The sequence below is a fragment of the Cuculus canorus genome, chromosome 3, assembly GCF_017976375.1.
Source record: "Cuculus canorus isolate bCucCan1 chromosome 3, bCucCan1.pri, whole genome shotgun sequence".
Lineage (NCBI taxonomy): Eukaryota > Metazoa > Chordata > Aves > Cuculiformes > Cuculidae > Cuculus > Cuculus canorus.
This window is the reverse complement of record NC_071403.1, coordinates 63,430,948-63,458,107: the sequence shown is the minus strand read 5'-3', so window position 1 is coordinate 63,458,107 and position 27,160 is coordinate 63,430,948. Positions and strand designations below refer to the sequence as shown.

Genomic DNA, 27,160 nt, shown 5'->3' with positions numbered 1-27,160 from the left:
AATTTACTTCTGATTTAATGCCGTCTTCTAGTGTAACACGAGCAGAAAATCAGATTAATAATTTTTATTTTGTGCTCAAGATATGGGAATTAAGTGCATGCTTTCTTGTTTGACTGAGATAATCCTTATTTGTAAGTAATTTTCATACAGCTTGTTCCTTGCTTGCTTTGTTTATAACAGGCTTTCACTGACTTTGTTCCTTATTTCTTTTCACGAATGACCGTAGGGTTATTCTTTTCTTAAAAGTCTAGAGCTCCATATGATGTCAAGAGGCATAGTCCCACTGAAGAAGATGAGGATCAAGAATTTAGATTTGGCAAAGGTAAATGATGAATGTTCCTCAAATAACTGTCACTTCTTATTTCCTCATCTAAATATTACTGGAACTGTAGAAGCACACCAAAAAATACTGACACCTTTACCAATGCTGGAGGCACACTCCTAAGGGCCTGTTCATCTACTACCAAGTATTAAAAAAATTACTTCCTTGCAGAATTACTCTCAACCACAAGCCTTTTAAATCAAAAAAAAAGAAACTGCTAACCATCCAAATCCAGCTGCTAACAGGAACTATTTTCCTCCTTCATTGACACCGCTTGTGTCTGGAATAACCTCTACATGCACCAGGAACTACATGAATAAAAAAACATGGTCTCCTCCAAGAAGTGGGCAAAACTCATCAACAGGATGTTCTGCTGAAACTACAAGCCACTATGGGCATCTCTGATCCAAGCTTTTTGTGTCTGGTAGGTAAGAAAAGAAGTGCTAGGGACTCTATATACGAAGAAAGGAGTTACGAAGGTAGCACAGAGATGACAACACTTTTTCATGCATCACCACCTTTCTGAAGATCAGTGACTAAAAATGCTTACTACAAAAGCAAGAATATCTTGGTAGGAAGCTTTCCAAAGAATTGTTGTATCCGTGTAAAGTCACCAAAGACATCTGTATTACATTAATTAAATCAACTTAAAACCTTACTGACTTTTTAAATTTTAATTTATTCTGTAATTTCCAGTCATATGATCATCAAATAATGCTGTACCTTCACCTGTTGAACTTTGACTTGGCCCTTGTGATTCAGTATCCTAGGGTCAGCAACTGTGTGTTTTTAATAGTAAAACTACTTTCCTGCCAGAATTGCATAGATAGAAAAACACGACTGAAGACACTGATTCCCAGTCAGAACAGAGTGATCCTACGGGAAAATACAAATGCCACCTACTAAAAATGGAGCCTTAGAGGAAAAGGAAATCTCTCCATTAAACCTCGTGGTTAGAAATCTCTTCCACACTATTAAGAGTAGGAAGAATATAATCATATAAAAATTAGCAGAGAGAAAACAAGAATGACATCCAATAGAATTTTCAGATATAAACTGTCTCTGTGCCAATTCTTAGCATAATCCTGTCTGTAGAACTGAGATTTCACTTCTATGCCATGTTTGGAAGATCAGTGTTTTGGTTTTGGTTGCATTAAATTGTGACAATGACAGATATACAGATTTACTTTTTAATAGGATTCAGCCTGCCCAGCAGTTGTTCAGCTGATAATGTTATTGCTTTAAGGCAGAGCTTCCCGACATAATTGATACAGCCACTGTCGTTGCAAAATGAGATGGCACTGCACCGTGTCAGTATCAGCAGTGCCAGTAGCAGCTTCTGGCTCCGTGCAAGGCTGCACATGCACTGGGGGAGGTGTGATTCTAGCCCTAGTGTTTCTTCAAGTCCTCTGCCTGTCTTTGTACACAAGGTGAAGGAGGAAGAGGTGTTTGGTCATTGTCTATCTCCTCTGGGACTGTTTTAAAATTGCTCCCACCTCATCTACTTTACCTGCAGGGTGCCTGCTTTAGGATTGAATTTGAATCACTCATAGATTTAAAAGAAAAGGCCAGTGAAAGCATCATTACATACTTAACATCTGCACATGAGGAAAAAGAGACATATAGAAAAGTTAAGGTCAACATCTTCAAAAGCATTAGCGCCCAAGTCTCATTGACATCAATCTAAGCTAGGAATCTAACAATCTATGGACATCTGTGCTCAGGTGACTTAAATGGAAACTGTCCCACTCATTCCGAGCTCCCTCTCACTTTGTGAGGCTATAGCTGTCCCTGCAGCATGTAGCGACTGTTGTTCATGCAGACTGCATAAAAATCCATGACATACTTTTTGAACTTTTAGCGGACTGAAACCTCCTTTAATGTTCAGAAATATTTCCAATTCTTAGGGAGAACCACTAGGTGATTGCTAATGACAGAGTCTCATACGGTTTTGAAAAGCAGACTTTATTTAATAGGCACATCATTGCTTTAATAGCACTGGGCTGCACAGCTCACTTCACTGTTCGTAAATGGTTTTGTTTGATTACATTGCATTTCCTCAGTGTCAGTAGGATTCAAGTAAAAAAGTTACTGCTTTTACTTCTCTATCATTTCTCAAGATGGAAAAAAAACAGTACAACAACTAGTGCACAGGAGCATATTACAGACAAACTGCCTGCGATCCAGTAGAAGTAAAGACAAACTCTAATTTGAGCGCTGAACAGTTAAAGCTGCAAGACAACCTCACTACATTTGTTCAGATGAGATTTTGCATTATGCAGGATAGAGGTGAACGTTGCCCACTACTACATCAAGGGACTAGCTTTATTATAGTGAGAAACAAAGACGGTCCAACACAGACAAAAATGAGGGTTTCGAAACAAAATAGCTCACATGAAATTAGCTTTCTTATTATTTCTGATTATAAAAGTTGTATTCCCTCAGCTGTAAAAGTTAAAGGCTTAAAAGAAAAGTACTGCTTACAGAACTCTAAACCTGCAATTTAATCAGCTTGTCAGCTTTCCCCTGCTATATTACAACTCTTTGTGATATGAGAAAAACATAGCATTGTGAATTATTTTCCTAATTAAGTAATTCACTTGGTTGATATAGTTCTTCCCTGAAAAAACTGCATTTTATTAAATTCCACCAGAAGAAGCATATAAAATCAGAAGTCTGAAAATTAGAGGAAAATAATATTGTTCTACAAAAAAAAATAAAAAGCATGACTTCTAACATAGTCTTATGAACATCGTGAAAGAAGCACATATGGCATTGAAGTATTGTGAAATTGGAGAACTATTTAGTGAGTTTCAATGTTCTTAGCTTTTACGCTCTATTTTCTGAATGGATATTTCCAAAGTAAATACCTTGTGGGTTGTTTTATGTATTTTCTAGCATTGCATAGGACAGACAACCTAAAACCAACAATGCAGAAATCTAGTGTGCCACACACTTTAATATACACTAGTTACTTTAGTTACTAGCACTTTACACTGATGGTACCTATGGTATTTGTAAAACTCATTTTTAAATCATCTCATCAAAACTTTTGAGAAGCAATCTGGGCAATAAGGTGGGTGTTTTTAGTATCAACCATGAATACAGCCAATTACAGAATCAGAGGTCACTCTCTCCATACAGTGCTGACGAAAAAGAGGTGTAATCCAGAGCCCCAGGAACAGAGCCTGGGCCAGTGTATGGAGGCATTCTCTTGATGCAGTACTGAGCCTGCTCAGGAGGCAGCTCTCGACGTAACTCATCTGCCAGGATATAAGGCTGGGAGGGAGAAAGGATTGACAAATTCAGTATGCATTCTTCAAAAACACAAAATATATTTATCTTCTGTAGCTGAGACTAATAAACTTGGATATCCTGCCTATTTTCCTGAGACCAAATATTTCCTCATTAAATTCATCCCTAATGATGAGTTGAAGAGGATAATCCTACCAAAAATTGATTATGTCAAAACCAGTCTAGGATATGTGCCTCTGTGTGTGGGCTACTGAGCACTGTGCAGCCATATGTAGACTGATACTAAAACAGCTCATCCATGGATAGGCAATCAGTATCTCTAAAGTGCACCACTGCCCCTTCCACACTGGCAGGACAAATGCATTTTCAGTTAGATCCTGTAGGTTTCAAGGTAATATATTTTTGATGAAAGATGTATTATTGCTCTTAATGGTTTGCACTTACGATATGAGGGATACCTTCTGTTAACAGGCTTGATGTTATTTAAAGTAGCAATGTAACGAGAACCATTTTTTCCTGAGACCTTGGCTTTCATTTTCCACATGAATTCCTACCGAGAACATGTCTGGAATTTAAAATGTGTTCCACAGTAACTGAGATCACAAAATCAATACAAACAGCCAGAATGAGAAAACGAATAGAGCAAGCCTGGGCAAATAGACCTGTACTTCTGCGATCTCTCCTTTCTCCACAGAACAGGATTGGCTTCCTGGCAGCATCGTTTATGGCCTTGACTCCTCCAGAAACTCTTGTGCTACCGTTATCCCCCCCATTTATCTTCATATACCACTCACTCGCCAGTGGATCTGGCTGTGAGGAGGAAAGTGTGGCAAATTCAGGAGCTTTCTCAACATACCCAGCAACTAGAGGGGGCCTCCTCCTCCAGCTCCTCCTAGGAATGGGCTACACCATATTGCATCACCCTTTTGAATGAGCTGTCAGGTCACAACCTGGCTTACATTTAGGTGTAGCCTTGTGCAGCTTACCCAGGGTATGTTCCAGAGGGCCAAACTCTTAATTGAAACATCCAGACAACAGCATGGAAAGCAGAATTAGTTTCTGTCTAATCAAGGCTGTTGTGTGGAAATAAACTGATGTGCGATGTATCCATTATACAAACAAACTGTCCAAGTCTTGTCTAAGATGTCTAATTTTATGTTGTCTCTTTGTGATATGAGGGTATACAGATCAAGCCTTGAATTCTGCACTCATTTCAGCTAAAAGTCCTGGTTCCAGAACAGAAGAAAAGGCAACTTCTTTTTCTGAAGTTTTACAAACTGAAAACAAAGCTTCACTATTGCTAAAAGGCTTGTATAAGACTTTCAGCAAAGAAAGGCTAAACAGGAGAGCTTACATAAGAGCAGCACAATGACTGACCTTATCTGAAGCCAGGATTCTGAAGGAAGCTATCACTTGCTCAGCTGTGTCTGTGTCTGCTGTTTCTCTGGTCATGAAGTCAATGAAGGATTGGAAAGTGACGGTTCCTTGCCCGTTGGGATCAACCAGAGACATGATACGGGCAAATTCAGCTTCACCCTTTCACAGAATAAAAAAAACCCAAAGTATGGTCACTGTAATATCTATCACCACCAGCCCATTTCTCTCATGAACCACTAGGGACCAGTGGTTACAAAATATTTAAAGCATCTTCCTGACTTAGGAACATAAATGTCAGAGTCAATGACAACTGGGATCTTAAATGGCCACTCCTCTTTTCTAAGAAGGACTCAGCACTTTTGAAAAATGTATTTTTTGTCCTATGTACATATTATGTGCCTTTCAATTAACTTTCTAAAACTTCTTCCAACTCCCACCCTCCCTCATTGCCTGTTTAACTTGGTTTAACTTAACAATTCATCTTCCACCCCATCCTAAAATCACTGTAATTTAGGTACCATACAGGGTGCTGAAACAACAGCCCAAGAAGCAGTGTACTTGCAGGCACACTAAACAAAGAAGTAAGGGAAACAATTCTGAAAATTTCATGCCAAATATAGGACAGTTAACTAAGGTTAATCCTGTTTTCCACTAAAAAGGGTGAATTTGGGGGGAATTTTTTAGAATAAGCGAAAGAAAGCATATGCAACCCCCAAAAGTAGTTTATGAGAATTAAATAGCATCAAACTATATGATAGTTAAAACGGGAGAAAAATAAATTCATTCAATAACTGTTAGTTTCAACTTTTACACTTTCCTTAACTCAAACAATAGTGCAGCAGACCATAGAATATGGTTTTCAAGTGTCTAGTTTCACTTTTACCTTGCTTAATAAACATTTAAAAATAGAGAAAAAGCAAAGAAACTAGTGTAAATTAAATTAGTAATGTTGTCTTGATTTAAATAAGCTTTAGTTGCTGTGGTTAATATTAGAAGCTGTAAGCAGAATCAGTTGCCACTGTTTCTTAAGATTCGTACCAAATCATAACCCATTGAAATTAAGCAAGCTCTGAAATCATCGTGGTCCATCAATCCATTCTTCCTCTATTGACCAAAACAACGTAAGGAATATAGAAGGGAAGGTTTGAAGAATCCAAGGTAATTTCCAGAGAGATGACGAGTTTAGACCATTGGCATATCGGATCCGGTGCATGAATAGTATTCATTGTTATTGCCCAAGCAGGTCCCCAGAATCAGCATCAGTTTTAAAGGAGGAAGAAGTAACTAACATATTACACACAGGAAACAGACATTTTCACCACAAAAAGTAAAATCAGGAAAGGACGGGGAAAGATAAGGGAAGTGAATGAGAAAAGAATACAGAGAACACAACCAGAGAAGACAAAGAGAAGGAGAAAAGTTTGTTACTAAACTAGTCAAATTCAGGGGATGCTCAGGCTCTCACCCCAATATCAAATGTCTTTGAAAGGTTCTGCATGGGATGCTGTAGTGACTAAAAGTATAGTTTAAAACAGTCTGAAAATAGCATATTGCTGACTATTTCAAATGCTCCGCTCCAAGGCTAAGGTAGGTATGCTATGAGAGCTGACTGCTGAAAATAAGTACAAGGAAATAAGTACAGGGAAATAAGTATAGGGATTTTCCTTCTGACTGCAGACTGTCAAGACCCAGACTACAGCAGAAAGCTGGGTGTACTGGCTTAAGGGAGGAGACCTACAAGACTTGGAAGGAGGTCAGTTGAAGACCTTATATAAAAGGAGGTTGCTGGTTTTCTAGGTAATAACGTATCTGTGGCATTCCTGGCTCAGAGCTGAATCAACATTAAATGTCATGAGAGTAACAGGGTAAATAACCTGTTCCTCTGTGTTGTGATATATTGTAGCAGTTTGAAGATAATTGTGTCATTGGAAAACAGGAGAGAGCAACACAGAGCTTGTGTAAAGTCTGAGTGCAAGCATAGAAGATCCTCATAGTTACCTAGTAGAATCCAAAAAAACCATCTTGTACCAAGTAAAAGAGACAACCTGAAAAATCTTTGAAAATGCATTAAAAGTATGGCTCAAGGGATGCTGGCAGTCCACCTAATCCAACTGTCTTCCCAGAGGCAGGATTTTTTTCAAGGCATTATGACCAATACATTGAAGTTTTACCCCACAGTCTCTTTAGCTATTATTATATTGGCCTATCTGAAAACAGAACAATATCATTTTGTCTACCTGCAGGTCGTTTCCAACCTGTCCTAGACTGATGAGACAGGCTTTAAATTCATCAGAATGTAGATTGCCAGATTCATCCTAGCATCCCATCCCAGGTCATGCATTTGGGAAGGTGAAAGGAAAGAAAAAAAAATCACAGATCTGGTTAGTTGGTTAGTAAAGAACATTTCACTCTTCTGTTAATAACCATGTTTTTACAGAAGTTCATCAAATGTAATGTGAAAACATTTCAATTAATCAAGTAAAAAGTGTACAACCGTTGCAGTTTAATGCTTAAGGCTTTTTCTGAGTGGAATAGGGTCCTTACTTCAACTACAGAGTCAAAACTGTGCTTCCTCTATGCTTGCTTTTTTAACATTTCTTCTGATAAGGCAGTTTTAATTCTATTGAACTGCTATTTGCTTCCTTCATTTTCTACTGTCATATAGTGTATGGGAGATGCAGTAAAAGGATCGCTGAACCTGGACAAAACATTTTTCGCAGTTCTATTACTGTTACTTCACTCTTGATCTGATAATATTACTTAACAACTGAATATGCATATCTCAAAAGAGAGCAGAAGTACAAAACAATTTATTTCTTGTCTAGATCCAAAATAAATTTATAACTGACATTAACCTATTTTCAGTTACCTGTCTTCTTTAATAATCTATACAGTAAGATATTGCTTTGAAAACAGACTAAAAAGGCCTCGTTGAATTCCAGGTTAAATGGCTCCTATTAACACCACATCAAACCGGATCATTGTTTTGAACCTGTATTTTTTCCATTTTGCAGGTCAAGAAGTTCACACTAACTTCTTAAAAACAGACTGGCTTATCTCTGTCTTCATGTCCATGCAAAATTTGTCCTATCAGAGATGTACTTCAGATTGAGTGAATACAATTAAAGAGATGTTCTAAGATGAAAAATTATTACCCCTATCGATGTCACAGACTGACAGTTTGGAGAAGATTGAAGGTTTTCGCTCTGCTACATATTTGCCTGCTGGATGAATAATTTATTTTTAAAAATTTCTATATGTAGTTATGGGTAACTAAAATGATAGAAGTTCTAACAAATTCATTGACTTGATTTAAAATAGTAATAGGATAAAGTGGTGCTTTATTAAGTTCATAATGCCATGCATTTTTTACATTATGCTGCTACTATATCAACTCCCTCCACATCAAACGACACCAGCTCCATAAAGGGAAAATTAAAAGTAACAGTGGGAAGTCAATGATAAGAGATAAAGCAAAGCTGCAAATCTGGAGCAGCATTGGGTTGAAAGCCATAATGACAGTGAAGGCTTTTTTCCTTCAGTATTTCCATTTTATAAGATAATTCCTGCTATAAAGTATTCAAAACCATTTATTTTATCATTCTGAAAATATTAATCTAGGCTGGCTTGAAAGTCTCAAAAATCATCCTGGAGATGCAGGTCACAGCGGGAGTGAAGTCAGCTCATTTTGCCTTATTCTAAAGCCATAAATATTACTGTGCAACTGCAAACAAAATGATATAAAAATGGGAGCTATGAGCTAAATCCTGTCCTGCCACCTCCGCTACCAGATGTTAGCAGACGACTATTATCTACTTGACCACACCAGGGGAGTGAGGGGTGAGTATGTGCATGAGCTCCCTAACCAGGCGTACATGGCAGTAGTAGTTGTGCACCAGGTAGCAAAGGGCAGACGGGAGGGAGAGAGGCCAGCACATCTACCAAGAAACCATTTCATTTGGGGTAGCAGCGTAATGGTTGTGCTGGAGCTCACAACCATCATCTGATTAAGTGGGACTCCCCAGTGAAGGTCCAAGTAATTGTGCCATGTGCTATAGCAGGTTCTCACATTCTCATAGTGAATTTTTTCAGCCTGCATGATATACGGCCAACAAAGTCATCATTACCTTTGCAGTATATCAAAGTTTCATAGGATACAATGGCATTTTGCAATTAATGCATAGATCAAACCCATGTAAGGGCTCTCTCATTGAGAAATGCTTCGTTGTATTTATTTTTATTGTTTGCAGACTAACATTAAGCACTGGAATTAGTTCTTTCTTGCATATAAATAACTTTGCTTTGTTCATGTTTTCCTGCCAATACAAAGTAAAACACTGAAATCCCCTTCCACATTTCGTTACTAGTCCTCAGAAATCTTTTCTTTCCCCCTTGTGATTTATATATGGCGTTACATAGCAAGTGAGCTTCTGAGGCAAAGCAATCCATTTTTAAATTTGTCCTTTGGTTTCCTGAATGCTAAGTCTGATCATGTGGTTCCTTTAATATGGAGCTGTTGTTTGTCTGTTTGTAAAATATTGAGTGGCATGATGCTATTTTCCTGTGTGTAGAGCTCCTACTTAAAATCTGTAGCTTGCACAAAAATCAATAGTAGAATATGTTAACAGCCATTAGGATATTACCTGCAGAGCAGCTGCATATATTTTATCACATACTTGGCAATGTTGTTTAGAATTTACTAGATATCTTGAATGCAAAAATAGGAATCCCTGCATAAAAAGACTTCAAAACCAGTGACTGACAACATATCTGTGTTGGTGTCCCAATTTGTCTGCATACTATAATTCCACTATGCACCATTTTGAATATCTCTAAACTACTTCTGTGATTCAGATATTGAATCCCACTTTCTCTTTTCTTTTTTTTTTGTTTTTCTCTGCAGTCATATTAAGGAAGAAAATATAGCAGCACTGCTGGGGACCTATATTTATACCTACAACTAGAATGTACTTTCAGGCACAGCCTCCAGCAAGGAGCAGTGGATGAGCAGAAGCATCCCCAGAAATAACCTCTGTGTTAGCAGCATGGGTACATACCTATTGGAAACCTATTGGATGAAGTGCTTAGGGACATGGTTTAAGGGAGTGTTAGGAATGGTTGGACTCGATGATCCTGTGGGTCCTTTCCAACCTGGTGATTCTATGATTCTATGAAACACAAGAGCCTAAAGGGCTGCCACTTGTCTTTAACAAGAATGACTTATAACGCTTTCTGTGCTAGCACATCTCTGCAGGAGGGTGCACTGAAAGAAACACAACTCTTCCTGGACTTGTAATTCTTATTTGCATGATGCTCACTTACTCACCGCAAATTAAGGATCAGGGGCATGTAGCCCTGCCCCAAAACACTTGTAAAATACTGAGTAGTATTCTTTCAAATATTCAAGATGTAGAAGCCATTTAAAACAATTCATCCAACTATTTAGGCCTTTTTCAAAGGATAAACAACTGCAGAATTAAGTCCCATAATGGATATGAACTATAAGATTTTTATTTTTTAATATATTCTTCCTGGGGAGGAAGATTGGGGTTCCTTCCTCACATTTATAAGTGAAGGAAGTTGTTTCTAGAAGCACTCTATAAAAAGTTATCAGGTTTATGTGTACCAAAATACATTTTTGATCCAGGAAAGGGCACTACTCTTCATATTAGTACTTTGCTGACATCCTTAATGCATACTGAGTCAGACATTAAGATTTGTTTTAAAGTGCAGAAATGCCACAGAAGTCAGAGTTATAACATGCATAAATGATTCTGTCATGCTTAGGTATTTAAAGCCCACTCATCAAGGACAGTATTAATTTTTGGGATATTTTCCAGCTATTCATCATTGTGAATAGCAGTCCAATTCTTTCAGTGTATTTTTTAAATATGTCAGGCTTTCAGAAATGCTTCTAAGTGCAACAAAATTATGACATATACTGCTAATTCCATCTGACGTATACCAGAAATATATTTATGTCTGAAAAACAGTGAAGAAACCAGTATTTTTCATGTTAGTGCTTATGTTCAGATGATCCTTTTTCATCTTCATTTCTATTAAAGGTAATGAAGACCGTAAAAGAATCCATTACTGCCTTCCCTATCTAAACTCCAAGTTTAGAGTCTTCAGTATTTTGTGAACCCTGATGTAACTCTGAAGCACCCTGGATTTCCTGCATTCGCTAACACTAAATATTCAAGTATGCAAGGATGTAGGAAGGATATAAAACTGAAAAACAAGCCTGCCTCTCTCAAACATGTTTGTTCAATGCCTCCTTCTAGTCTGTGTAAACTGAATTGCATCTGCCCGTTAAATTACAGTGTAATTCAATCTGTACAAGCTTCTGTTTCATCAACTTTTCTACTATCTGTCCTCTGCAGAAAGCCTGCCTGGATGTCTGAGTGGTTTTAGATATTACCTTCTTCCTTTCTTTAACTTGCATTATGCTACTAAGTGCTAACATAACTGTTGCACTGTATCAGTGCAAAAGTACTCCTAGACCAATTTCCCATGTCTGATGCTAAGGGAAGGAGTATACTAAAGAGGACATATGCAAAATGGTCCTTCCCCTAAGACGATCCTCCCAGCCTCTTTTCTAAGGTCTCTGAATCACATCGGTCGTGAGGGAAGGTAAGGTCTGCAGCTAAACTTGCAGTCAAGGCCCAGGTTGTGGAGGCCATGGAAACTGATGAAGCTACTATCTCCTTCTGCTTCTGACCCAGCCACTCAGGCTTCCTGCAAGGGCAGAAGGGACACTGCTTGAAGCCATCACTCATTATAGACTAAAGTAAGGAGATGGCCAGGGATAGGCAAGGATCTAGGAGCTGGGAAGCACTCCTGTGTTACATATTATTGCTGTAGCCCATCTCCAACCTGCCTGCAGCTGTGTAACATGAGTGCCCTCTTCCAGGCCATACAACCTTTCCTAAGGCTTTGCATTATTGTATCCTTTGGTATCTCAAAGTCTTAGTATACTTGTGAAGCCTAAAGATATATAACAATAGGGCTGATTAGTGTAGGATTTAGCTTCTCCCTTCAAGACCTTCCAATGCACCAAGAGATGCCCATTATATCTCCTCTACCACTGAACCAGCCTTGCCATGAGCATGGCAGAGAACTAATTTATGAAATACAAAGATACAGGGGTGCTATGAATGCTCATCTAGTGTAAGATATACTAGGATTCAGTAACCTTGCTTCCTTATCTTTAGGAAGCTGTCAAATCTCTGTGCAAAGTCTCTGGTTTCCCTTAACAGGGTCTGTCAAATACTGGTGTGTAATTTATCTGGGCCTGGTACTCTGTCTGCTTTTAATAGCTCTAATTGCTCGTTTATCTGCTCCAGTGCACTCGGAAAGCCATTTAGTACTCTACTTCCTTCCACCCCAGGAAATTTATCTCTGCTTCTGTGATGTTATCTTCTGCTTCCTTAGAAAATACAAAAAGGAATTATGTTGCACTAGAATCACATTAAGATTTTCCATAAAATCTCTTCTTAGTTCCTGTGTAGCTAACATTTCCCATGCTTATGTGTTTCTTCGGAAAGCAGAGGTTTAGCAAATCTACTTTTCTTTCTAACAATTAAGGCAGTTCTAAGAAAAATTTAGCAAACTATGGCTGTCAGCATCCAATGCACAAGTATAAGTCCAGGCATGGGTAACCATTGTGAGTAGAGCTGGACCAATAGGATGTCAGGGAAAAGAAAGTGACATTTTGCTGTAGCCTGGAATGATTTGAAGAAGCCAACTCATGTGATAACAGAATATAAGTTGTCAGTTAAGTACAGTCTGATAACTACAAGAATCTGTATTGAGGAGAAGACAACAGCCTGGTGCTGCATTATGGAAATTCATATGAAGTATGAAATATGAACTTGGTTTTGAAGGTGGGTTCATGTGAGCACAGAGCTAGCAGAGCTAACTCATGTAGAGATTGTTCTCCAGCTAGGAATGTCTGCATGTATTTCGCTATTTTGCCTATTAACAGCTATCTTTTTAACCCTCTTTTCATGAATACTGCATAACTCACAGAAAGAGTGAGCTAAGTTTCTTCACAATAGTGTTTTCATTCATACTTTTTTTATTCGTGATAACTGAAAAAAACCCTAGTCTCTTAGTTCCTACATACGGCCAGAAAAATAAGATTTTCCTTGATAGCTATCAGTGCGCCAACTATATTCCCTACAAATTTATTTCTAGGGTGACAAGTTGTGATTCAAAGGAGAAAAAACTCTGTAATCCACATTACAGCTAAATTTAATGAGATGGAAGCTGCTGTCAAGTACATAGAACATGCTGCACTGCCTTAAAGTAAGGAGGCATATTATTTTCCAAAACACACAACTTTATCTATTCCTGTCTGTTTTAATACCCAGCTATGTTAGCAGAAATACAAATCTGCCTTACATTTAAGTAGTAATAAATTATCTTTAACATATCAGTAGAATGCTATGAGTTCATAGTTCTTTGTTAACTGATCTTTTTTGATGTTTTAAAAACAGCCCATTGCTGCTGCATTTGGCATTTTTTAAAAGGCTTACATTTGGAATGAAAAGAAACTTTTGGGAGCAATAAATATTGCTAGTTGAGAAAAAGCAGGAGTACTGTACCCTGTCAAAATGATTGAATGATGCTCTGAAGTCATTCATTTGTTCCTGGGTGATACCCTTGGCATCTCTCGTGAGGATCTGAGTCTCAACCTCATTGATAGTTCGAGCAATGGTGGTAAGTAGGAGCTCCCATCCAACACGGATGTGCTATGAGAGAGAAAACACTGACTTATTAAAGAATCAAACAGAGTCTCTAAGCGTATAAAAAGTACAGTAAGCAAAAAAATCAGCTCTAAATATTTATGTGATAAATTTTCCGTACCACTCATTCAATATTATGACCAAGAACCATTACAAATTAAATGGCCTTCAGAAAAATATGGAACTGGTTTCTAAATAGGTAGTTCTTCATTAAAAGTAAAAATAAGTGAAAATAAAACAAGTCTTATGAGATTATCAGAAAGTCTGCCAAATTCCGTCCTCTGTTGCCGATGTCTTCATATCAGGGAAAGTAGTTATACGGCAGAAGAGGGTAGAATAAACTAACAAGTACAACAGGGAGTAAATGGCTACCTCCATAGTATAGTTGGTGTGCTTGTTGTCAAACACCAGGGCTTCTTGTATAAGCTGATGGTCTCCTTCCAGTTTATCAATATTGTGTTTATAATTAATGATATTGTGCTCATATTGCTTCAGCTGATTCATCTGGTCCTCCAAAGGCCCTGTCATTTCAATAGAGCTGCGGGCAATTTCCTGTCAAAAGAAATAAAGACACCCCGACCCCACAAAATTTGAGCTTCAGATTTGCTAGTTTGATCAACGTTCACATAAATTTGTAATATTTTCACACAAAGATACAATAGTAATAAAACTTTGATACAGTGGGGATGAGAAATTTTACTGTAGAAAATACATTTCAAAAGAAATGTGTCACATTTATTTCTGGAATTAGTATTGAAACCCCAGTGATCTGTATATCTTTACAGAAAGCAGCAGCTAAAGTAGTAACTGTCTAGTGATTGATTATTCAAAGCTACATCTCCTGCTCACCATCAGAGTACCACTCATAAAAGCTTCCACAGTAATCATCTTAGGTACTAAATACTCAGGATCAAACAGCTGGTGAACAATCATGGAGATTGTACATAAAGGAGAGGTAAAAAATTGCAAACCACTTTGTTCCTCAGTTTCTGTATGAGAGTCTGACGCTCACCTCCATCTTGGTCTGGATCCATGGCCCAATAACATTGGCCTGAGCAGCGAACTGGCGACGCAGGCGCTCATTGGCATGCTGGCGGGCTAGTTCCTCCTGCAAGGATTGATCCCTCTGAGGCACCAGCTGCTTCACCTGTTACAGTGGGAAAGCACTAAGTGTAAGGAGGCAGAATTGAACAGTTTAAAAATAAAGGGAACAAATAACTCTGTTGGTCTGAAGGTTGATACCAAAACAACAAGCCAGAAACACGATCATTATTTTATTTACCGATTCTATGCTAACATAAGAAATTACAACATGGTCTTGGGCAGCCTGACTGAGAGAACGACGAAGAGAGAGAAGAAATTCTCACCTCTGGCTAGATTCAAGTTCAAGACTATTATTTAACTTGAACTGCTATTAATGCAGTTACTTTGCTTTTCTTCTGAAACACAAGTGATTTTTCAATCTCTAAGTAATTGTTCTAAGAATGTTCGATGCAAAACATTTTATTCAAGCACAGCCATTATGATATATAACATGTGACACAGTCTAGCCAAAATGTATATCTGAAGGTGTTTAATACATTTCAAACACCTTTTTCTGGCTTACACTTCTGGACTGCCCTGGAGATTCTGAATTTATTGTTTGTTTTTTATATCCCTTTGAGGGTTTGTGCTTGTCCATGTAAGTTTATGCATTTGGTAAATTCATATGTTCTACACAATTATTTACCTTTGGCGTATTACCTGTCTTGGTTCCTGTTCTAGGACCCCCTCTTTAATTCCACCCCAGTAACTTTTTAAGGCAATTGCTAATTTCAGTCTAGTTGGTCCAAAGATGCTGATTTTTTGGCAAAAAGCAGTAGTGGGATAAAAGGGACACATGAACTACTGTTTATACTGAGAGAAAGAATACAATCATTTTCTATTATTTTGATTACACCCCCTGGCCCTTCTGCACCCCTAGCAAATGCAGCCAGTAGCTCTGGACTAGCCCCAACACTGGCTTCTCTTGCCCTGCCATAAAGCCAAAAAGGACATACCTCATAGTGAGTGATGGGAGCAAGGGATATTGCAAGCCTAGCAAATGTAAGAGGGAGCATAAGATACTGTACAAAGTTCATCCTGGCATCTGATGATCTAGACTAATTCACAAATGTATTGAAAAGTTCTCTGAATATTCTCAGTATTCCTAAATGAGAATACTATGTTATAATATCCTTTGTGTATTTAGCATACCTTACCTTTTCCCATTTGCTACGAATCTCTTCCACAGTAACAGTGCTGTAAGGATTGCTTGCGCTTATTCTCATGCTGTAACTCTGAATAACTTTTTCAACTTCATTCTGGATTGACAGTATGGCCTGTCTTTCACCATCTGCCTCTGGCAAAGTAGCTTTAAATTGATCATGTGCAGATATTAAACTCTGTAATCAGAAAGAGGGAAAGCATGAAAACTTTAATGTTTTTTCCAACATCTAGAATATCTGCCTTAAATAAGCATACCCCCTCTTCCTAGCTTCTCAACCCCTCTATCTACATGTATATGTAGATACAGGAAAGAATACATGTAGATATATTCATGAAACAGCCCTCATTCACTTTATCAGGATAATTGCTTCTTCCATGCTCTCTGGAACGTGCTCTTATATTATTGAAGAACTCTAATTATAACAGAGCAGATATGGGATTTCTTTTCTTACATGTGTTCTGCTCTCCAAGAAGGAAAAGCTTCCTTTCTCATTTTCCCTATGACTGTAAGCCAAAAAAAATACACAACCATTTACCTGAATTTCCTCTATGCTATGAACAATAAACATGTCCTGTAGGTCTTCCATAGCACCTTCCATCCAGTTGTTGAAAGGAGCAGCTCTTTTGGCAAACTCCAGGTGAAGCTGATCAATTGTTTCAAGCAATTTCTCCGTCCTCTGTACAGGTTGGGAAAGGCACATTTCTGTGTTACTAGGGCAAGACTGGAGTCCACACACATACCCACCCATGCACAAAATAATGCCTCATCTTTTCAAAAGCAATTGATTGCATTGTTGACTTATTTCAACACCTGCTTTAAGGATTCTCACTCAAGGCAACAGGACTAATCGCAGTAAAGATACTCTTGTATCTAACTTGCCTTCGTAGGATAATGTGAAATTACCTTTTTGTTACTGATATCTTAAGTATTTTTGTTATTGTGATCTATCTGCAAATCAATTAAAATCTGTTAATCTTGCTTTAGGAATTCCTTGGAAGCCCAAAAAGGAAGAGTTAGACATACGTTTTCCACCCCGGCATATGTGTGTGACTTATCTTTTTCTTAAGGAACAAGGTTTTGTAAAGTATCACAGTGCTTTGGAACACTCACTACGAAAAAAAATTAAGCCAGTGCTGGCCATTATCCTGTACCTCACCTGATTAAGTTCAGACAAGTATGAAAAGGTAAGCACCTAATGGCTTTTGTTATCCTAAATTCCTAAAGAGTGGTGCTATAAACCACCTGCCATTTGTTGCTGCTTTGAAACAGTCCTTGGCAGCTGAGCAATTCCATCTCTTTGCAGATGAAATCACACCAAGATGAAATGGATATCTGAGGAAAAGATTTATTGCTGTTTGGATTCCCAAGTGGATGCTGAATGGCCCTTTTTCCACATCTAAAACAAATGGTTCCTTCCCCTCTCCCTGCCTTACCTGAGCTGCTGATCATTGTTATGTGGTTTATATGGTTTACCTCCAGTGCCTCTCTCCTTTTCTGAGTAAGTGTTCCCAGGCTGTCCCATTGGTCACATATCTTTTGGCATCTGTCATTGACACTTGCAGCATCATGGTAGTCCAGTTCACTAAGAAAGAGGGAAGATAAAAATCTGTTTGACTTTCTGAAAAACAGGAGTAGTTGCATTGTCCACACTCTTCCACTGGCCCTCAGTAATTCTTCCCCTCTTTTTTTGCAATATTTCTCCTCCAGCAAGAGTAGCAGTTGTAGAAATGTGCAAACTAGACAGTCAGCATTTCAAGAAGCACTGCACAGGAACAGGATGAACCTCCTCCGCTGTGGGAAAAATCAAGTATTCATCTGTGACATCCACATATTAAAGACAATAAAGGTCTTTAGCCATCTTTGTCTCAGCTATTCCTGTGACACAAGAAATTTAATCTCCCGAAGAATGCTTCAGTCTGGGGCTTCATCAGGTTTCTCAACACTGGGACAGTTTAAAATTAATTGGCCTGAAATATACATTTTGTTTTAAATAATCCAATGATTCCTTCCAACCTCCTATGTTCTGAACATGAGCCGGCAGTGTGCCCAGGTGGCCAAGGCAGCCAATAGCATATCAGCTTGTATCAGAAACAGCATGGGCAGCAGGACCAGGGAAATTATTCTGCCCCTGTAACTCGGCACTGGTGAGGCTGCACATCAAATACTGTGTTCAGTTTTGGTCCCCTCCCTACAAGAAACACACTGAGGTCCTGGAGCGTGTCCAGAGAAAGGCAACAAAGCTGGTGAAGGAGAACAAGTCTTATGAGGAGCGGCTGAAGGAACTGGAGCTGTTTAGCCTAGAAAAGAGGAGGCTGAGTGGAGATCTTATTGCTTGCTACAGCTGCCTGAAAGGAGGTTGTAGAGAGATGGGCATTTGTCTCTTCTCCCAAGTGACAGGTGATAATATGAAAGGTAATGGTCTCAAGCTGCACCAGGGGAGGTTCAGATTGGACATTAGGAAAAACCTCTTCACAGAAAGGGTTATCAAGCACTGGAATAGGCTGCCCAGGTAGGTGATTGCGTCACCATCCCTGGAGGTATTTAAAAGACAGGTAGATGAAGTGCTTAGGGATATGATTTAGCAGTGGACAGGAACAGTTGGACTTGATCTCAAAGGTCTTTTCCAATCTAGGGATTCTATGATTCTGTGAAATTATTTAACTGAGAAGCAGAGCTCAGGTTGCATTCAAAGGCTAATCTCTCTCTCATAGGCCTGACAATACAAATAGGGGCACAGAGCACAGATCTGGGGCACAGAGCACCATTTTCATCTTCCTCTCCAGGAACGCCTCACAGAGCTACACCCACTTGTTCAGAGAACAGGGATCTCCAGGCCTACATATGCCACCCACATAAATCAGTGAACCCATAAAAAGCATGGCAGTTAGCATTGCTTTTTAATCTGCTTAATAGGCTTATATTATCTTGACATTATTAAGACCTATTATTCTGCTTAAGACTGGAATAACTTCTTAAGGCTCTATCCTGAGATTCTGCACCATGTCTGTCTCAAACTGATTTTTTTTATTTCAGTGGCAGATTATCACTTTGGTTCTGCTGCAGCCATCAAGACATAATAAAATACATGTGTTTGGCACTTTGGAAGCTCAGTTTTACTGGTGTATCATCAACCACTGAATTTAGCTCTTGGCTGCTGCTTGAGGACACTTTGCCCCCTAATAAACATTGCACAGCCTGTGATTGTGTGACAGCATGGCAATGTGAGGCTAAGATTTACTTCAAGGCTCGAACAAGACATTAAATGCAGATAGAATTTGTTCCCCTCTTTTGAGCATTATTCTCTAAGCAACTGGCAAGACATATGCGCAGATCACTCTGCCAGTAACCTAGAGAAACACAGAAGACAAAATAAGAACAGAGGTATCTTTCCTCTGTGAAACTATGCTGTAGGCCAGGGGCAGTGTTCATGCTTTCTCATCTAAACTCAGTCAGAATAATCTGGTTCGGGATAAAGTTAAAAAGTAGGTGAACCATTCTGTTTGAAAGAGGCTTTAAATGTGCTGCAGTCGATCAGTTGTTGAAAGTGAAGAACAGTAAAACAAGTAAAAATAAAACGCCATAATATTTTTAAAAAATAATAAAACCAACACAAAATTGTGAAAGGAGAACTATTACATTTAAGGAGAAAGCTGCCAGCAAGTCATACTATACAAGGGCTCCTTAACTCAAAAACTTGCTTCCTCCTTTGGAGCAAGCCTTTTTGTTAACCTTCAAGGGATGCAATGGAAGCCATCTATTTGTCAAGAAAATTTAAGTGAAAAGCATGGAGGTTTGGATGAAACAGTCTGAGATATATTTTGCTATGAGTTTTTGGCTGGGAGTTGTTGGGTTTTTTCACCATAGCATATTAAGATTATTAGATGATGTCCCTGTGTGAGCTGTGAGTTCACTAAGTGAATGAGATGTGGAGATTTGTATTCTGGTTTCTTTTCACATACCAAATATACCAGAATATGGACAGCGTATTTTTCCAGATATTCTAGGTCACAACCCTGAGAATACTGCACATTATATTTTTGCTTCAATGGATCACTTAACTGCTTTTGTAGATTAGGATAAGGGCAGGTGTCCTTCCATGAAAGTGAGGGACTGATTGTACCAGCTCTGGTCAAAGTCCTGGAAGTTAATGTACAACGTCCCTCCACCAGCTTTGCCAGGGAGGTTCAGTCATTCCTCATAAGATCTCTGCTATCCTATTTCTTCCAGGGATATGTGCTGTGGACAAATAGGTGGGAGAATAGTATTCGCAAAACAACTCTTAAAAAGGGCACCCATGGGCCAAAAATCAGTTAGATTACCAAGCAGCAGTAACCAGTGTAGCTCCACAGTCTTTCTGGGCCTGCTGTAGTTTACTTCAAGTAAGTGTACTACACATGTTGAGGAACATATTTCTGCTCAAAGCAGGAGCAGCAGAAGAAATTCATAGGAGATTACTTACTCGGAAGTAAAACATAAGTTTATATTCCTTGCCCTATCAATTTTTGTAACGCAACACTGAAGCTGTGAAGATTTCACATTGTGCAAAAAGAAGTTTTGGTTATCATGCATACACAAAGTACTGCTGCACATGCATTACAGAGCTTCTAAGAGAACGGTCATTCCTATTTGTTTGGTTATTTGAAATCTACAGGTTTTGGAATTTAAAAAATACTATTGATCCTACAAGTAATCCATTCTTATCTGTAAAGAATTAAAATTTTAGTCAAAGTTTGTCCTGGTCCAGAGAAAGACTTAAGTATGAACTCACTTTTAGGAACAGTGATAGTGTCACAAAAATAACCTGCTGAGCAACATGCTTCAGCACTGCTTCAGAACCAGGCTCATGTTAATCATGCACGTAAGCAGAATTTGAGCCCAGGTTTCCAGAAGCAAAAAGACTCTCCAAATCAGTGTTACAGATAGTGGTCTTCTTGGCTGAAAATAAGTTGGTATAGTAGAAGTGATGGATATGTAAGAAACAACATTCCAAAAATTTTATCTTGATGGTTGAAAACATCGAAAGGAACACACAAGATCATAAATGAATATGGCATGAGTACAGCTCACACAAGCTCTATTTAGCATTTGCTATGCCATAAACGACAAATACCATTTCAGAAATGCCTCACTTTTTCCTGCTTTGCCTGCTTTGTATATAGCCCTATCCAAGCCTTGTCATGCCTCATTGCCTAGGAATATCTAGGTCTATACAGGCTGGAACACAACAATCTTACAGCAGCACCCTGGCTGGAATCACTTACATGCACACACACACTTATTCTTTATCTAAACACTACCAATCAACATGCTTGTAGCAACTTTAACCTTAAGCACACACTGGGTTGAGTTGCTGCAGCAGCCAATACCAGAACAGACAGGAAATTAACTGGTAGAATTTCTTTAGAAATATGAATGAAAAAAGAAATTAGTGTTTCCCTCCATAATTTCATTGTGTGAGAAATTATGTATAAATAATTAAAGGCAATGTTTAAATAGAAGCTGCCCATTTGCTTGCATCTAGTAATAAAACTTGACCTTTATGACCTTTCATTCAGTGTTCTCCAAGGGCATTAAGCCTAATGGAGCTACTGAGTCTCAGTGAAAAATCAGGCAGAGACAGCCTGTATGGAGAAGCAGAGAAGTCAAAGCAGAGCATCTCTAAAAGCAACAGGTTTTCAGCACCTTTGCAGCCCAGGCCACAAATAACTTGTTTAACTTCACACAGCAAATTACTGAAACAACTGAGAAGAGACAATCCTAAAATAGACAGGATACAGCGTTCACTGGCCTCACCAGAGGTAAAGGACACAGAGTTCAAAGCATTGGTAAGCAGATGCTGTGCTATGTATACTACATTCCCAAACTTTCTCATCACTTGTAAAGCTGAAGCCAAATTAACAATGATTAGGTGTTTCAGAAACAAGATCAAGGCATGCCAGAAGGTGTTTCATGAGCTCACATACTCCATGAAATCTCCATTCTCCACGTTTTTCAGACTTCTTTCACATTATCTAAAAATGAGTACTTACTCTGCCTGCCGTGCTTTACTTTTTCTCCTTTAAATAATCTTGGAAAAATAGGATTTTTCACCTAAAGCCATTTGAATTATTCAGTTACTGCAAGTACTGCTGCTCTCAGGTATGAACTACATTTTTTGACAACTCTCTCATTTTTAATTTGTTAATGAATATGGAGCTGTTTATGAGTTGTAGTCCTTCAAAAAGAGAAAAGAGGGCATGCTTTTAATATTTGATTTTTGAGTAGTACCTGTTCTGCCTACTCAAGAAGGTGAGAAACTGAAATTTGGAGAGCTGAAGCCAAGGGCAGGAATCTGAGAATTTTTATCTATTTCAACCACTACCACATATTTGTTTCTCTTGGCTTTACAGATTTATACTGCAGGTGAGCAATGAATTTAAGTATGTGCCAAACTGCTAATATCAGAAGTAGCATCACTGCCTTACAGTACAAAACCACTGCAAGTAACTGCATAAGATTATAAAATCAAATGTGCTTGGTTTGGTGTACACATTAAGACGACTTTACCAGCATTGGGATATCAGTATGTAACACTACAGCCCTGTCAGTGTGGGCAGAGCTTTGCTGACAAAACGGTGCTTTACACAGGTGAATTCACAACCTTCCTACAAACAAAAGCAGGCCTCACCAACAAAGTTAGAATCAGTGCAACTGCATCAACAGTCAGAACGTCGGCTGCCATAAGGGTATCTGTCGGTCAGGGGCCTTGACTTTCACATCCCTGATCTATGTAGCTGATGTCAATAATACCTACGTAGCCTAAATATGTTGTACAACTGTGCTCAGCTTTGGTTGTGTTTCCTCTGGACGTAGTAAGTTGAGTGAGAAAGTGCTCATCTGGTGGCTAAGTTGATGGAACTGTGGGCAAAAATTGCTTTTCTATAGGACAGCTTGTGTGCTTGATTGCTCGTGTGATCCTGAGCAAGTTGTTTAGTTTCCATAAATACCGCTGCCCTTTCTGTAAAATGGAGACAGTGGCATTTTTGAATATAATGTGAAGAGATTGTGAAAGCAAGTACACTAGAAATAATTAAATTTTCAGAAAAGTCTGTGCATTACCCACTACTATAGAGATAATTTAGGGATGTGAAGCTTTTTGAAAGGACGAATGTACTTGTGGGAAAATACTTGATTTAAAATTGAAGAGTTTGATCTGTAATTTGTGTAAGTGAAACTGTTCTCTAAATTAAAAAACTCACAGCCAGTACATCTCAGTAGACCATGTGAGCTGAGAAATAAACACCTCCAGATTCCCATCAACACAAAATGAACTCATCAGTAGAGCTAATGCTAAAAGATTACTGCTAAGTCAATTTTAAAACGTTTGTTCTTGAATAATTTTGGTCAGTTGAATATCTATTTTTGTCTGGGGGAAAGGGGAAGATGAGGGAAAGGTCTCAGTGACAAGCTCAGATAATATACTTATGAAGCTATGTCTGGAATTCTTACGTTGGTACCTATGACACTATCAAATTCATTGGAAAGAGTTTATCGCAAAGTTAAATGTCAGCAGCTGCAAGCCTTTAAATGGAACATACTTCAGCTCCTGGGCAATGGCAGCGATCTGTTCCACCCTGTCCTGGTGAGCAGCCAAATCACTCTCAAAAGCTTCATGTTTCCTTAACATGGCGCGGACTTCTGTCAGAGAAGCAGATTCATAGTCCTTCTGAAGTAAGATCTGCTCTTTGCCTGAAAGAGAAAATTAAAATATTAGTCATTTCTTACTAATTTATTGGTTAGAACAACTGCAGATTTAGTCAACTTTTTAAACTGAGGCATGGTGAAAATCATGTGTATGAGATGTAGTCCCAGCCCACTGAAATCAGTAGCAAATTGTCAGCACAACAGAGTTAAGTAGAAATATTTTTAAAGATCTCTCAGTAATCCCTTGATTTTTCCATAGGCTGCTTATACTGGCCTAAAATAGTGAATATTATATTGATTGAAAAACTGGCATTAAAATAGTATATTGGGAAAAAATAGGGGTCTAAACTATTGTGATAAGTCTTCTATAGAGCAGACTTAAGGAACCAGAAATCACGCTGCTACACTCAGTTTCACTCTTACCGATGATCTGTTATTCTTTTTCATCCTCTGTTTTAAAGTCATTATTCATTTCAGCACTTAAAAAAAATAAAAAAAGGAGTTGTGTCTCGCTGCCTTTCGTATCATATCAAACATTAAATTCTAACTGGAAAATCCTAACCTGTTTACAAAAGGCCAGAGAAGCAAAGAGGAAATCAAACACTGAAATATTACTCCTCAGTAGCTCCTGTGCTATACAACTGGATCTTTACACAGTCCCTACTGTCTGAACTGCAGTTCACCACATGGCATCACATAGCTCTGTGAATTCTAGAGCCAGAAGGGACTATTGTTTCACTTGCTATGTACCAGCTTATGTGAAGTTTTCCATCCATAACAGCCATAACATGTCACCATGAGTAGTTTATACTCAGAAAATAGGCTCTCAGGGCTGATAAACACTGTAGTTTCCCTTCTAGTATCTGCTTGGCACCATTTACAGCCTTGTATTCCTCCAGCAACTGTGTTATGGGATGGACTCCAGTTTACTTTCACAGTGTGAAAAGATTCTGGCTGGAAAAAGCCAGAAGCGTGGCAGAAAGAGGAAGGCTGTTATCAAGGCAAACAATAGGATGACAAAGAAGATCTATGCTTAATGATCCCCAACAAAACTACATGCCAGTGTCTGGTCCTGTAGCTGTTACAATTGCATGTAAGGTTAGGCTACCGTTGAAAACAATAAATGAGCTGTAATCCCAGGTATGGAGCAAAGCAGAAAGAAGTCTCTTATGTAGTTTATGAGGACTGTTCAGAACACCACAATGATTAAATGATAATCAACTCAGAATAACTCTGTTAATCATTTCACACTTAACCAGTGTTGTCACAGCATTCCCTGTTCGATCGCTGGTACACAAATACATAGGATTGCATTAGCAGTAGTGGCCTCTATTCAAATGCTGAATATAAGTTTGATCAAGAGTATGATTTTTACAGTTACATTTCATTAGCAACATGCCTACAAGTTAAGATCATTATTATAGTCAACAAAACTTGCAGTTTTATCTGGTATTCTTTTAGGTTTCTAAAACTGTTAAAACTACGTACGTGTGAGTTTCTGGCTGGCGAATATCCAACACTGACAGTTCAATCTTGGACATTAAAACATTAAAAATGTTAAAAGCTATCCCTGCTCACCATATGCCCACTGTTCATGAGTGGAAGCCTTCTGTCTGAATTTCTCAGCCAAGTGTTCAAGTCTTTCCAGTCTTCGTATTTCATTCAGCAGCCACTCTTCATAGCCTTTCTCAGCTTGTTCAAGCCTCTGCCAAGCGCCAGCAATATCCTGTGAAGAGAATACATGGGAGAGAGAGAATGAAACTATAATCTCTTTTTATCAAAATTTGCAGATTTCTGATTCATTCACAACTGTGCTCCAAGAAAAGAGAGAAGTTTTTATGTCTAGATTTTGTAAAATCACAGAATTGTAGAACATATTGGCAGGCAGATAAGGAAGCCTTGTAGTCCTACTTGTACCACTATGCCCTGTTCAGGTGGCTTCACAAAAGGAATCATTACATAAGTGGCTTCCAAGCATAGCTATATGTTCAGTGTCTTCACAATACATCGCTTTTCCCTCTCATTTTACAGTGTGTGTTCTGGTATGACATATCTATCTTTTACCAAAATAAAAGTGCTTTGCTCTCAGAAGTTGACAACAGCAAGATTATTACTGTCAAGAGGATTTGGTGTGTATTTTGTTTAGAACATAAAGTCATTTCACTTTACGTGGTGCACAATGTTTGGTGAGCTTCCTCGTAAGCTCAAAGGCACAAGCAGAAAACTGAACTGACAGGCCCCTTATTTTCTGCGTATGAGGAGTACACAATGGCCCTTTTCATACAGTGCAATCAGCTGTTTTATCAAATCTGAGCAACTAAAACACAATGATAAAACAGACTACAGAAACAGGTTTGCTATATTCCACAAGAAATGTTTTGACCCCCAGTCGACTCACAGTACTTATTAGCAGATGAGAATTCTTTGTACTGACTATCCTGATCTTCACAGACATAAGAAAAAACCCAAAATTTAATATTAAAAACTAGAAAAAAACAGAAACATTGAGCAATGTCTGTTTCTGTAGGTCTGATGACCAAAATGTCAGTGAAACCACTGTGTGTTTTGCTTAAATAAAAAATATTTGGCTTCACTGATAAAGAAGTATTAATAACACCCCTAAAGGAAGCTCTCTATCACCTCACATCTCAAGACATTTTGCTCTTGGGGAAAGCCTTCAAAGAGACAGGAGCATGCTTACGAGAGAGCAAGACTTTAGAATGAAAGGGAATGTATAAAAACAGTAGTCTGATATTGATAAAGTACAATAAACTGAAGTTTCTGAGAACTTAAATGGCATTTCAATCCTTCACATTGAAATTTTTGTGAGAATGTTGATAGAAAGGAGAATGGAACATTTCTGTCTTTACTTACGGAAACCATTTTCCCTTCTGATGGCATGAAAGCTGGACGATTGCTGATTCTCAGTTTTGTCTGCAGAGTGTTGAAATTGATCTCCAGTTGACATTTCTCTTGGACTTTGGGAGGTTTGTGTTTGCGGCGGTAGTCCCGGAAATCCTCTAACTTCTTCTGCATAGCCTGCATTGTTTTCTCTGGGGTCCTGTTTTCCAGCCAAGGAATTGTCCGACGAATCCATTCTAAAAGCTTTCAAACCAACACAAACAATTGGAATAAAGGCAAAGGAAAAGTAACCAAGAAAAAAGTCCATATTGAATGCACACGTCTTAATCGTTTGCTTTATTTGAATATTATTGGCTTCTGTTTATATCAGTGTCCTAATGGCGAATAAGCTCAAGATTTTGGAAGCTGAACAATATTTTTTTATTAATTTTCCCAGCTATTCTAGTTATTTCTAGAAATGGCCTGATTTTCAGTAAGATGAACACATACATAAGGTGCCTCTAGCTAAGCACTCAAAACTCGAATTAGCCAAAATCACTTGCCACTTTCTAAAGTCTTGGTCTTGATGTTTCAAGCAGACGTAGTTACATCAGCCAAGTAACGCAGGTCCTATAAACATCTTTACTCAGAAGTCTGTTATTGCCAACGTAGCGCTATACACCT

The 27,160-nt window shown here is 38.4% G+C and overlaps 1 protein-coding gene across 4 annotated transcripts in view; it reads right to left on the bottom strand.

The window, feature by feature from the left end:
- Positions 1-2,268: 2,268 nt before the first annotated feature.
- Positions 2,269-27,160, bottom strand: part of ACTN2 (actinin alpha 2) — a 70,178-nt gene continuing 45,286 nt past the window's right edge. Inside the window, exons 10-22 of one of the 4 annotated variants that reach the window (XM_054062557.1) lie at positions 26,510-26,740; positions 25,214-25,361; positions 23,530-23,680; positions 17,426-17,534; positions 16,488-16,628; positions 15,945-16,127; positions 14,717-14,851; positions 14,077-14,256; positions 13,564-13,710; positions 7,192-7,269; positions 5,993-6,058; positions 4,955-5,113; positions 2,269-3,601 (exon numbers count right to left, since the gene is read on the bottom strand). In XM_054062557.1, coding sequence (XP_053918532.1) covers positions 3,443-3,601; positions 4,955-5,113; positions 5,993-6,058; positions 7,192-7,269; positions 13,564-13,710; positions 14,077-14,256; positions 14,717-14,851; positions 15,945-16,127; positions 16,488-16,628; positions 17,426-17,534; positions 23,530-23,680; positions 25,214-25,361; positions 26,510-26,740 — 1,887 coding nt within the window. In that variant the 3' untranslated portion in view covers positions 2,269-3,442. Of the gene's footprint in view, positions 3,602-4,954; positions 5,114-5,992; positions 6,059-6,121; positions 6,239-7,191; positions 7,270-13,563; positions 13,711-14,076; positions 14,257-14,716; positions 14,852-15,944; positions 16,128-16,487; positions 16,629-17,425; positions 17,535-23,529; positions 23,681-25,213; positions 25,362-26,509; positions 26,741-27,160 lie in introns of those variants that run through there. The other 3 variants (XM_054062553.1, XM_009562140.2, XM_054062556.1) reach the window with 3 other exon arrangements.